This window comes from Neospora caninum, chromosome X (assembly GCF_000208865.1).
Source record: "Neospora caninum Liverpool complete genome, chromosome X".
Taxonomy (NCBI): Eukaryota; Apicomplexa; class Conoidasida; order Eucoccidiorida; family Sarcocystidae; genus Neospora; species Neospora caninum.
The window spans coordinates 5763675-5775094 of NC_018396.1; the positions used below are offsets into that span (position 1 = coordinate 5763675).

Genomic DNA, 11420 nt, shown 5'->3' on the forward strand with positions numbered 1-11420 from the left:
GCGGGGCACCGACACACGCACAAACACGGCAGAGCGAGACACACACGGGCCAGAGAAAAACGACGGCCTTCAGAAGTCACTGTACAAAAAGAAAAGCGCAAAACTGGAAACTCGCCCTTCGGCGTGCACGTGCGCGTGCCTTCCCGTGTCTCGGCTGCCCCCGGAGGAGGACAGGAAAAACAAGTCTTGGCTGCCTTGTCCCCAGCGACAGCAGAGCGCGCCTTCTCTCGGCAGCTGTGCGCGGTTCGTCTCGCTCGCGCGCCAGAGAGCTGGGAAACTCCCTACTGAATGCCGAGAATCTTCTTCAAATGGATGACCGTTTTCCAGTCGTCCTGCACGCACAAAGGGAGCCCCCACGCCACGTGAAACTCGAGGGCATTGTCTCGCTCTTCCGTGTGCCACAAGAAAGGACAGGGACAATTCCAAGATACACAGTCACCGCCGACTGGCCTCCCTCAGCGTGGAGGACACACCAGGCGCGATCGGCGTGTTCCTGCGGGCCGTTCTGTCTTTTTCACCGGTGCTAGATCACCGACAAAAGACCCGCGCAGTTCCCGCATTCGCCGCCGCTCTCTCGGATACCCCCCCCCCCCCCGGCGTCGCAAAATCGGTACAACTTCTGCTCCGGGAAGACCCGCCTGGAGTCTGTGCGTCAACTCACCTTGGACATGTCGTCGCGGAAATGCTCCTTCAAACAGTCAATCGAATCGCGCGTGAGGCGACTGACGATTTTGTTTTTCGCGTCGAAGTGGCGACCAATCATCACGTTCGGCTCGCCAGCGATCTTCACGCACACTTCCTGGCCCTTCGTCGCCTTGTCGCACGGCTTCTTGTTCACCTCCAGGGACACCACGCGGCCGATCCGGAGATCCTGTGGAAAAACCAGAAAAAATAAAAAGCCATTCAGGAAAATCACTTCTCTGCGGTGGAAACGGAGACAGCGGAGCTAGGTACATGCGGCACTACGTAATAAACAACGAGGAGGAAATCCGACGGCGATTCACAGACACAGGCGCTCCTGGCTCCAGCCCCAAAGACACGGGATCGTCCACACTCGTGGTGTCCTTACACCGCGTCACTTACAAATCTAATGCGCAACTAGAGAGGCACAGGTACGCAGATCAATACACAGGCACAGAAGCGTAAGTAGAAAGATGTAGAATGACGCACAGAGCGATACAGACACGTACGGGCACACAGAGACACACATATGCAGCTACACACCGAACTGGAAAACTTTACATATATGTACATAGAGATGACGATTGGCATTCGTAGATCGTCATCGGGTCTTCTGCGATATCCGAGCCTGGTAAGAAAGACGGGACTGTTCCGAGATTGCTCCGTTGGGTTTCTGAGAAATGCAAGTTTGGAAGCTCACATTTCTCCGAACAACAACTGAGGCGCCTCGCGCCGCTGTCTCCGCATCTGGGCATACGCTTCTGCCTCACGGGGAAAGTGAAGAAGCAGAGGTGTTTTAAGAGCGGCAAAGACGGCAAAAACCAGGCACAAATCTCGGAAACCACAAGCGGTCACGACCCGAGCCCCCGCTCGCGTCGAAGAAAAACTGTTTCCGCGTCGCCACCTCAGAGAGGTGCTTCGTTCCGTACACACGCAAACACACAAACATATATATATGTATATATATGTATATATATGTATATATATATGCATATACAGGCAGCAAACTACAGATCAGCTATCTATACATACACCTATATGTCATAGGGAACGGTGGCAACGTGCATGTAGAAGAGAGAGATGAACTTACCCCCTTGTCGGGAACGCAGAGAGGCGTGCCGACTTTGAGGATGCCTTCCTCAACTGCGACACCAAGAATCAGGGGATCCTTTTTGTTGAAGATGTACTGGGGGAGCACACCCAGGATGCAGGGGAAAATGGCCTCCTGCGCGACTTCCTTCCTGAGAGACAAATTCCGTAAACGAGAAGAATCTCCGGACCTTCATCGCACGTAGGCCGACGTGCCATGCTCAGCAGGAGGGGAAAACCCCGGAAAACGTTTTGCGAATCACAGACAGCGGTGTCGATGTCGCCCCTTTGAAAAAAGCTTCAGAGAGGAATGTCGGAGTGGTAGAAAGAAGCCTCGGAGAGCGATGTGCATGCACGTGCCGCACAGCTGGCCCGAGGCTCCAAAGCACCCACTTCGTCCAGGGAAATCCCCGAAATCGCTTTTGCGCTTGACTCTTCAGCACCGGCCACAGAAAAGAAAGCCGGGGCTGTACACACACCAGCGCTCCCTGCACACGCTTCCACCTTTGCATGCAAAAAAGACTTCGAAAATACGCCCAACAGAAGAACCGGGTGCCTGCACACATCTACACATATCTCGTTCATGAAGCATCATCCTTCACATATATATATATATATATATATATATGCCCTCGATCTTCCTTACTTTGGACGAAAATATGATGATAGAGACAAACACACGATTGTGTGTATTAGGATGGCCTCTAGGGGCATCATCTCCCTCAAACACGTCTTAGAGGGGACGGTCTACGTTTCCTCCAGAAAGCGTGAAACGAGTTGTACGCTGTTCTACTAAGGGACGAACGGGTGTAGGGCACTTGTCACACGGCCCCGCGCTCGCCTCTTTAACACCAACGAGGAAACCGTAGGATTCCCTTTCTCCGCCCATCCGACATACGCGAGACTGCAGAAAGCCTTTAAAGACTCGATAGTCACACGTGTGTATTTGGGCGATCACACAACCGAAACTCTCTTTAAACTTATCGAAATGAGGAAACTGGAGGAGATACTCCTGGAAAAATAGTCCAGAAGCAAGAAAAACAAATCTGCGGCAACTGGCTCTTACATATACATACCCATATGCCTACATATATAAACAAATATATATATATATATATATATGCATCCGTGTATACGCGTGTACGGATTTACACATATTCACGAACGCTGACACGGACGCGTATCTCTGTGCGTGTGTGCGTCTCTTCAGATGTGCAGCCACGAGGTTCTACCACAAATGGTTTTTTATGAGGGAAAAAAGCACGTACTTTTTCTCTTCTTTCATGCTCTGGAAGTACGCCGTGAACTCGTCGAAAAGGTGATAGATAATCTCTGCAGTCATGATTTTCACGCCCAGAGTCTTGGCCTCCTTCTCCGCTTCAGGATCCACCTGGGAACACCCAAAGCACAAGCAAGCCGGTTCGCAACGTAATTTCTACAGCTACATGCAAGAATGGAATCGAAGAGAACAAAACCAGTAGCAAGTGTGGGATCTCGACGGCATCTGCATCCACTGTTGCTTGGGAAAAAGAACGAGCATGCGGAGTGCAAGGTCGAGTAGCATCGACGAATCCTGATATTTGCGGGGACACCGCGCTCGGAGCATTCCTCCTGGAAGGAAAAAGGCATCTCTCCTCCATAGACTCCAGAACTAGAAACTGGCATCGCAAAGGAGACCCGCGGGGACAAGACAAAAAAAAGGTCGAAAGAGAGAAAACGAAACAGACTAACTGACAGCCACGAGCATCGGTCGCCAACCGCGCCCTGGAGACGCGGAAAAAGCCAGGGTCGGGTGTTTCGCAGTCTGTGAGTAAACTGCCTGTCTAAAAGAAAAACAAAACACCAGAGAGATGGGGAACGCTACATGGACGGTCGTTGACTTTTTCAAACAGACGAAAAAGACAGTTTCCAGCTGACCTTGACGTTGAAGGCGAGAATAACGGACAGATCCGGGCGTCCTTTTTCTCTCATGATGCTCGCTTTCTTCACGTCTTTCTTCTGGACGGTGCCTGTCGAAAAGGCACACCAGCGCATGCAGGCGAAGCGACCAACTGCATGCACCCCGATAAATGCGCAAACGTCGGACTGATGTCGATACGCAAGCTCATGAGCTCGACACTGTGCGAAGGCAAGTGTGCTCACCAATGTTGACGCCAAAAACGGGGATTTTGCTCTCTTGGAGGAAAACAAGAAGTGCTTCCAAACTTCCCAGAGTGCTTGCCATGACGTAGACGCCGCTCCCACTTCGATCGACAGATTTGAAGATAGACCCCATGTCGCTCATGACCTCCTCCTTAAGATCTTCAATGTCATCGTCTTCTTCGACTACAAACACACTCGTTCCGGCAACGGCTTCTTCGAGATTCTGCGAACACAAGGCCGAAAGAACGCAATGAGCACTCCTATTTGTCGCGCGTGCCGCAAAGATGTGAATGGATAAGGTATATGGGCGTAGAGGAAAAGTTCTAAGCACCTGCAAAAACACGAATGCCAAAGGGTAGTTGCACGACTGCGAGTCTTGGTGCGTGGGGCGAGCGAAGAGGCCTTCAAGGCCTGAGGTGTACAGACAGGAGAGAGATCTGACCCCTTTCGGATGATTGCTTTGTTTCTTGACCGGGACTTCGTTTTCTCTTACCGGTGCGGAGATTTTCACTCCCATCGCCGCTTGAATGAACGAGTGTTGAATGTACTCGCCCTTGACGCGCAGCTCCTTGAGAGGCTGAGGCGTCAGGAGCGCTCGAATGGTCGTGACAATCGGTCCGCTCATGCCGCACACCACAATCTTGTCTCCTTCGTACAGCGTCCCATGAACCAAAATGACGTCGATCGTCGTACCCAAGCCCTAGATGCGCCAGGCACAAAAGCGAAACTAACCCGTTGCTCATGAGCCTTCTCAATCACAGATACACATATAAGGATACACCCACATGCAGACATCTTCAGACACTTTTACACCTCTGCACCAAATTATATACGCCAATACAGGCATGAACATATATTCATATACATATATATATATATATATATATATATATATATATGGTTTAGCGGTCACGGTGGGTCAGCTGGGGCACTTGGAGAGAGGAGACAGCCTGATAAACTTGGCCTTTCTGACAATCCCCGCGGTCCCCCCTCAGGGACTTACGTCAATGGCCTTGACTTCGAGAATGGTGCACTGGAGCTGCCGCTCGCCGCGCGCGAGTCTGCTGTCGACTGCTTCCTTGGCGATGGTGCGTTGCATGAGGGTTTCGTTGACCTGGACAACCAGGTTGAGCAGGTCGGGCACGCCCTCGCCGGTGACCGCAGAGGTTGGGACGACAGAGACATTCTTTCGAACGTCTTCGTTCTCCCAGTACAGCCTGCAGTTGAAGCCTTCCTCTTGGAGCTGCAACGAGCAGAATAACAAAAACAACACGAGGGAAGCATGGGGAAAACGAACAGGCGCTTCTGTCCCGAGATGCAGACGCACACGTGCAGAGCATGCGCAGACACCCTGGGGATTGAGAATCACGCAGCGTGTGCAAGGAAAACAGAAGCACCACTCCGTGAGCGGATTCTTCGCCGTCTGGACACTACGCAACGGCTCTTTGGCGTTCCGTTTGCGAACAGCTTGTTTTGCATGTCAGACAAACAGAACTTCTGACCCGTTCCAGCGGGGCAACGCCAAGCGAGGAAGACAAGGAAGCCGCGAAAAGGAGCACGGCCCCCTGGCGAGGGCAAAAGAGCAAGACTCGCGGCGGGAAGAGCAAAGAACTTGATACTGGAAGACATGAGGCTATGCGACGTGACAGAAAGAAAAGACTGGGAAGACCACACTGGAGCCGATCTGGCGTTTCCCTGTTGGTCTCCGAACGTTGCGTACCTGTGTGATCGCCTCAGCAGCGCGTCTGTCGAATTCGTCCTTCGTGCTGGATCCTTGCGAGCCCAGGTGCTTGGGAATGTCGTGTTGCCACGGAACGCTGTTCCATCCGTAGAGCCGATCGATTTTGTTGAGAGCAATGATGAAGGGACACTTTTTCTGCTTCAGCAGCTCCAGAGATTCGCGCGTCTGCTGCTCCATGCCGTGCATAATGTCCACCACGACAATCGCCAAGTCACAGAGCGAAGACCCACGAGCGCGGAGATTCGTGAAGGAAGAGTGCCCCGGAGTGTCGATGATCAGGAGACCAGGCAACCGCAAATCTTGCTTGCTGAACTGAACACCCAGACGGGGGAAACACGAGAGCCGTGCGCAAGTCCAGGCTTTATCGTCTGCAGATGCCGCGAAAGCACCGTCCTGTCCACGGCGTCCTCGCCGCCAGACACTCTCCCGTATCACCACGATCCATCTTCTGCTCCCCATTTGCCGTTTCTGTCTTGCTTCTTTCCGCCGCTACCCTCGTTACGTCCACGAGGTGTATATATATATATATATATATATATATGTATACGCATGTGACCTTCGGCGGTACAAACATGTGCGATACGGAGTGTGCCAGAGTATATGCGGATATCTGGAGATTTAGGTGAGTGCCCGTTTCGCTCGCCTCTCATGCCTTGTCCCTGCCTCTTCTTTGTACCTTTCTGCACTGTTCAATGAGGGCTTCGGGGGGGAAGTACGTGGCACCAATCTGTTGCGTGATACCTCCTGCCTCGTTGTCCTGCACATTCGTGTGGCGAATCTTGTCCAGCAGTTTCGTCTTGCCTGGGGACACAAAGCAACAGCACTGGCCCAGGGTGGCGCGAACTGCTTTACGCTCCCATACCCCACATGAAACGAAGCTGTGTCATTCCCTCACCCGCGAGTTCACGCGAAGCTTCACCTTCCGAGAACGACACGGCTTGGGAAAAAAAAGACAGCGCAAGTCGCAGGTTCAGTCGTCGCACGAAGCAGAACGCCAACGATGTGCATGCCCCCCCGCGCCTCGACTCCGCATGCATGTTCTTTACAAACCCACAGATGTCCCAACCTCCCACTAGCAGAAGTAGAGAGGCTCGGGTCCGCTGTACAGGCTAGACTGTCCCAAGTGGATGTTTGTATATCGACGTACAAGCATGATTGTCTATATATAGACGAAGATACTGGTATATTTGTGTGTGAAACCCGCCGCGCTGGCGTGCAGACGCGTACCTGTATCGACATGTCCAAGAATGCAAACAATGGGAGATCGAAGTTCGACTTCCTTCTTTTTCTTCTTCTCTTCTTCTGCTCTCACGGCTGCGTCTTCCTCCTTCTTCTTCTTCTCGGCCGCAGCGGCAGCCTCTGCGGCTGCGGCGGCTTCCATCGCCGCTCTTTGTCGGGCGTTCACGACACCTTTCTTCGCCTTTTGCGACTGCTGGTCCTTTTCGGCGGCACGCGCCTTTGAGTCCACAGAGTCGCCTGCATCGTCCAACTCGTCGAGGAGCTCTTCCCAGTTTTCATGTGCTGACGACATACACGGACAGGAGAGACGGGGTCGCTGACCGAAAGGCGTGAATCACAAAGACAAAAACACCCGCAGTCCACCGAGTCGCACGGATGCAGCCGTGAGGCCTCAGTGCCTCACCTGGTTCTGCCTCGTTGCGTTTCTCTTCTTTCTGCTCTTGCTCCTCGCGTTTCCGAGCCTCCTCCGATTCCTCGGCGGCCTCCTGCGCCTCTGTCTTGTCCCTCTTCTTCTTCTTTTTCCCATCGACAGCCCGTGAGCTCTTCTTCCGCTTTTCGCCGTCTTCGCCCCGCTCCTCATCTCCAATCACGATGCCTTGCTCCTGCAGCTGCCGCAGGAAGGCTTGTTGTCGCTCCCTCTCCTTCTTCTCTTTGGAGCTCAGCAACTTCCCTTCTTCCTTCAGTCTCTGCTTCCTCTCAGCCCGCTTCTGCTCCTTCAGCGCTCTCTCCTCCTGTCGTCTCTTCTCCTCCTCGGCCTCGCTGAAGAACGTCCCACGCAGAAGCACTCGAGCGGCACGCGAGGTTCAGAACAAAACAAACACACACCGTATGTACATGCACATAGAGGAAATATAAAGGCAGTGAGCCCGACAGCCACATTCAGGCAGAGAGATCCAGGAATCGAAACGCACGCGGAACAAATGTGCCTGTATCGCTCCAGAAACGTCTCTTTATCTAGAGATGCATATATATATGCCCTGAGGGACTATATATATATATACAGATATAGGGAGCGCTCGAGAGGACCACACATGCACGGCGGCGGCGTCTCCAGAGCGTGGACTAGATCGAGAAAGATAATAAGAGAGAGGAAGGGTAACCGTGAATTCAGCCGGAGGCAGGACGTTTGCATGCATTCAAGACGAATGCGAGTTGCCCAGTGTTGAACGCACCGTTTTCTTTGTTCTTCTTCCTGTCGCTTCCGCTCCTCGTCTTCCTTCTTCTGGCGTTCTTCTTCTTCCTTGAGTAACCGAAGACGCTCCTGAGCAGCGCGCGCTGCCGCGCTCAGAGGGCCCTTCTTCGCGGCAGGAGCCGGCTTCGATTCTTCATCGCTGTCGTCCTTCTTCTGAGCGACTTTCTTCTGCGCCGCCTGCTTCTTCTTCTGTTTCTTCAACTGATTCTTCGTCAGACCGCCGGCGGCTGCTGCTGGCTCTGGGCTCTCCGCCTCTTCGTCAGACGCGGCGCCCTTGTCTTCCTCCGGCTTCTTTTTCTCGTCTGGAGCAGTTGCGGGAGACGGAGCGGCAGGAGAGACGGACGCCGCTCCCTTCTTCGCCGGCGTTTCCAGTTCCGCGAGAAGAGCATCGAGGTCGTCGTCCTCTTTCTTGCCCTTCTTTCCTTTTTTGGCAGCCTTCTCTGTTTGCGCCGGGGCAGGCCCAGTCGCTCCCACTTCCTCGAGAAGCGCATCCAAGTCCTCGTCTACCTGAGAGAGACACCAGGACCGAGACACAGACAGCGACGAACGGATGAAAGCAAACAGAAACCTGGACAGATGCTCTCGCGCGTCAACGCAAGAGCGTCTCTTTTGCGTTCAAAAGTTACAAACCAAGTGTCAGGCAAAAGAGGTCAGAGAGGCCGAAGTCGCACCGTACAGATGTGCGCTAGCAGCGAAGAAGGGCGTGGCGACGCGTCGCTCCCTTGAGCCGGAGGAACGCAAGAGAAGACTGGAAAGACACACACGGACATCCCAAGGGAGGGGACTTGTGCCGAGAGCGGAGGAGCCTCAGCATACCGGCACAAACCATAACTCGGCGCACTCATGTTGTCTTGTGAACACCCGCGAGATCCGCGTCAGCGGAAGCCACGCCACACTGTCTGTCCAGGGATCGCTCTACACATTCCGCCAAACTGTCTCACCTGTTTCCCTTTTTTGCCTTTCCCCTGGGACATCTTGGGCGAAGCCTTCGCCTTTCCTGCAGCTCGGGGCGGCGACTTTGACTCCTTGTCTGAATCACCAGACTTGTTTGCCGGCTTTGCCTTGCCTGCTCCCTTCTTCCCCTTGGGCTCATCGTCACTGGACTCGCTTTCGTCTTCGCTTTCGGAGGGGGACGAAGACGATTCGGCCTTCCTTCGCCCCGCATGCCCCTTCTTCCGGGACTGCGTGGACGCCGCCTTCCCTCCTCGCGACTTCTCGTCTTCCTCGCTGTCGTCATCGCTTCCGCCGTCACTATCGCTCTCGCTTCCGTCATCGCTGTCGGAGTCGCTTCCGTCATTGCTGTCGTCATCGCTGTCGGAGTCGCTGCTGGAAACGGCGACGGCGAACCGGCTGGCGCCCCCACGGGGCCGAGCTTCTTCCTCGCTACTGCTCTCCTCGCTCGAGTCAGAGTCAGCGGCCTGAAAAAGGCAAAGAAAACAGAGACCCGAGGCGGAAAGAAACTCTCTACATGCGACGAAAATCAGTGTCATCGCCTCCAGATGAAGAGCCTGCTTGGTGCGGCGACGGTAAAGTTCACTCACGCATCCCGAGCAGCGGGTGCTGGGGGACATTCGCCGTAGAAAACGGCACCCGATCGGTCAAAAAACGCATCTGTGATCGCACGGCACTTGGAGACTGGGGACGACACATCTGCTAGCCGATACATGAACGAGTAAAAGTTAGCGCCAGAAAAGCGGAAACGGTACACTTACATCAGCAGCGGTCAGAGTCGGAACGGGTTTTTTTGAATCGAAATCATCGTCACTGGACAGGCCGCCTCGACGTCCACCACGCCCGCCTTTCTTCTTCGGCGCCATCTTGTAAGAGCCACTGTCAGTGGGAAAACAGAAGAAAAGGCCAACACGGCGGATGAGAGTCGGACGAGGTTGGATCGGAAACAAGGCAACCGCGGGCGCGTGTGTGGAATGTCTACTGACAAACCGTGAACGCGACAAGTGCAGGCAGCAAAAAGTGGATATATGAAGGCAACGGAAGCAACGGCGTACACCGCAGGCAATTTTATGGACGGTTTTCTGAAGTGTAATGAAAGCTCAACTGTGAAGAGCGCGGCGTACCCGAAGTTTGTCGTCTGTGCGGGGAGCGAAAATGAACTGTTCCGCAGGCCGGGGAGCGTGCACGACAGCGGCGACGGAGGAATGGAAAGTCAGGAAGAGGCAATCATACTACGGCCATGCATGCAGACACTATCAGAGATTTCCGAGGGTTGAGATTCGCCTCGCAGTGCTTGGAAATCAAGAGGAAGCACAGTGACCGCAGGGGGGCGGCGGGGGGAAGGGGGGTTGGGGAGCGTCAAATGTACACGTGTTCCCTTCAGAAAACACAAAAGATTAAACCGGTTGGCCGTCGGAGCGGCTGAGGGAAAACTGGAAAGAGGTCGGGTAATCCTAAAACGGGGAACCGAGGCACACAACGGCAGACCGTTTGTGTCCTCAGTGTGGGGAGTGACAAACCCGATGTAGGAAACGGCGTGCCGGAGCGCTGCTTCGCGTCGACAACGGGGAGAACCCCCGGGAAAACGGCGCCGGAAACGACGCCTTCCGTGACTTACGGAGATGATTGCTAGTCTGAAAATGAGCGCTAGAGAGCGACCTCGGCGCCCTGAAACATACAAAACGTAAAAGCGAAGAAAAGCAAACATGAAGTTCCCCAAGGCGCAGTTGCAGGTGCGTCAGCTTGGCTCCTGGAGCCCCGGAGTGTGCATGTCGGGGTGTTCACACCGTCCAGCTCTCCTCTGCGAAAAGTAGAGGGAACCCACTGCTGTCTCAGAGAAGTTGGGGTCGCGGTACCGAGAACCATCTGCTGTCGTCCAACAATCGACAACCGCAAAGCCGAGATATCCTTGCCAACCGCCAGGTCCGCCGAATCTGTAAACAGAAAAAGTCCTCGTCTATGTTTCTCCAGTTACAGCTCTCATGGTGTCGAAACCTCGAAACCCCCGCGCAGTCTCCCGGAAGGTCATTCCTGGACGCCTTTTTGCCCAAGACGAATTTACAACTCCATGCCGATTCAACCGCACCAGAACCGGGGAATGCTTCGAGTTTGCCAGTCGTTCCCATCGTCCACGCGAGGCGATCGCCTGCACTCGCTGCAGCTGTCGAGCTCGCAGGGCCGTGTCGCTTACGATACTGTTTTTACTCGCCACGATTCTTTACCTCAAGAGCCCTAACATACGCCATGTCGCACAGTATACTTTTTCTCGAGGAGACAAAACCGATGGAGAGAAACGCAAGTGCGATCTTTGTGAGGCACAAAGGTACAACGACCTCTGTCGGTCAACTGCCAGTTAAAGATTTGCATGATATGCGGCGCCCGTTG

At 53.9% G+C, this 11420-nt stretch overlaps 1 protein-coding gene across 1 annotated transcript; it reads right to left on the minus strand.

Moving 5' to 3' along the window:
- Nucleotides 1-281: 281 nt before the first annotated feature.
- Nucleotides 282-9901, minus strand: NCLIV_051510 (GM14051, related; the record flags this gene model as incomplete). The annotated part of the gene is made up of 15 exons (XM_003884705.1): nucleotides 282-332; nucleotides 662-871; nucleotides 1772-1922; nucleotides 3039-3160; nucleotides 3688-3779; nucleotides 3913-4135; nucleotides 4406-4612; nucleotides 4916-5155; nucleotides 5633-5965; nucleotides 6330-6454; nucleotides 6881-7174; nucleotides 7296-7651; nucleotides 8065-8591; nucleotides 9026-9502; nucleotides 9797-9901. 15 exons carry the CDS (start codon nucleotides 9899-9901, stop codon nucleotides 282-284), a joined length of 3513 nt encoding a protein of 1170 aa, XP_003884754.1.
- Between the last annotated feature and the right edge of the window lie 1519 nt (nucleotides 9902-11420).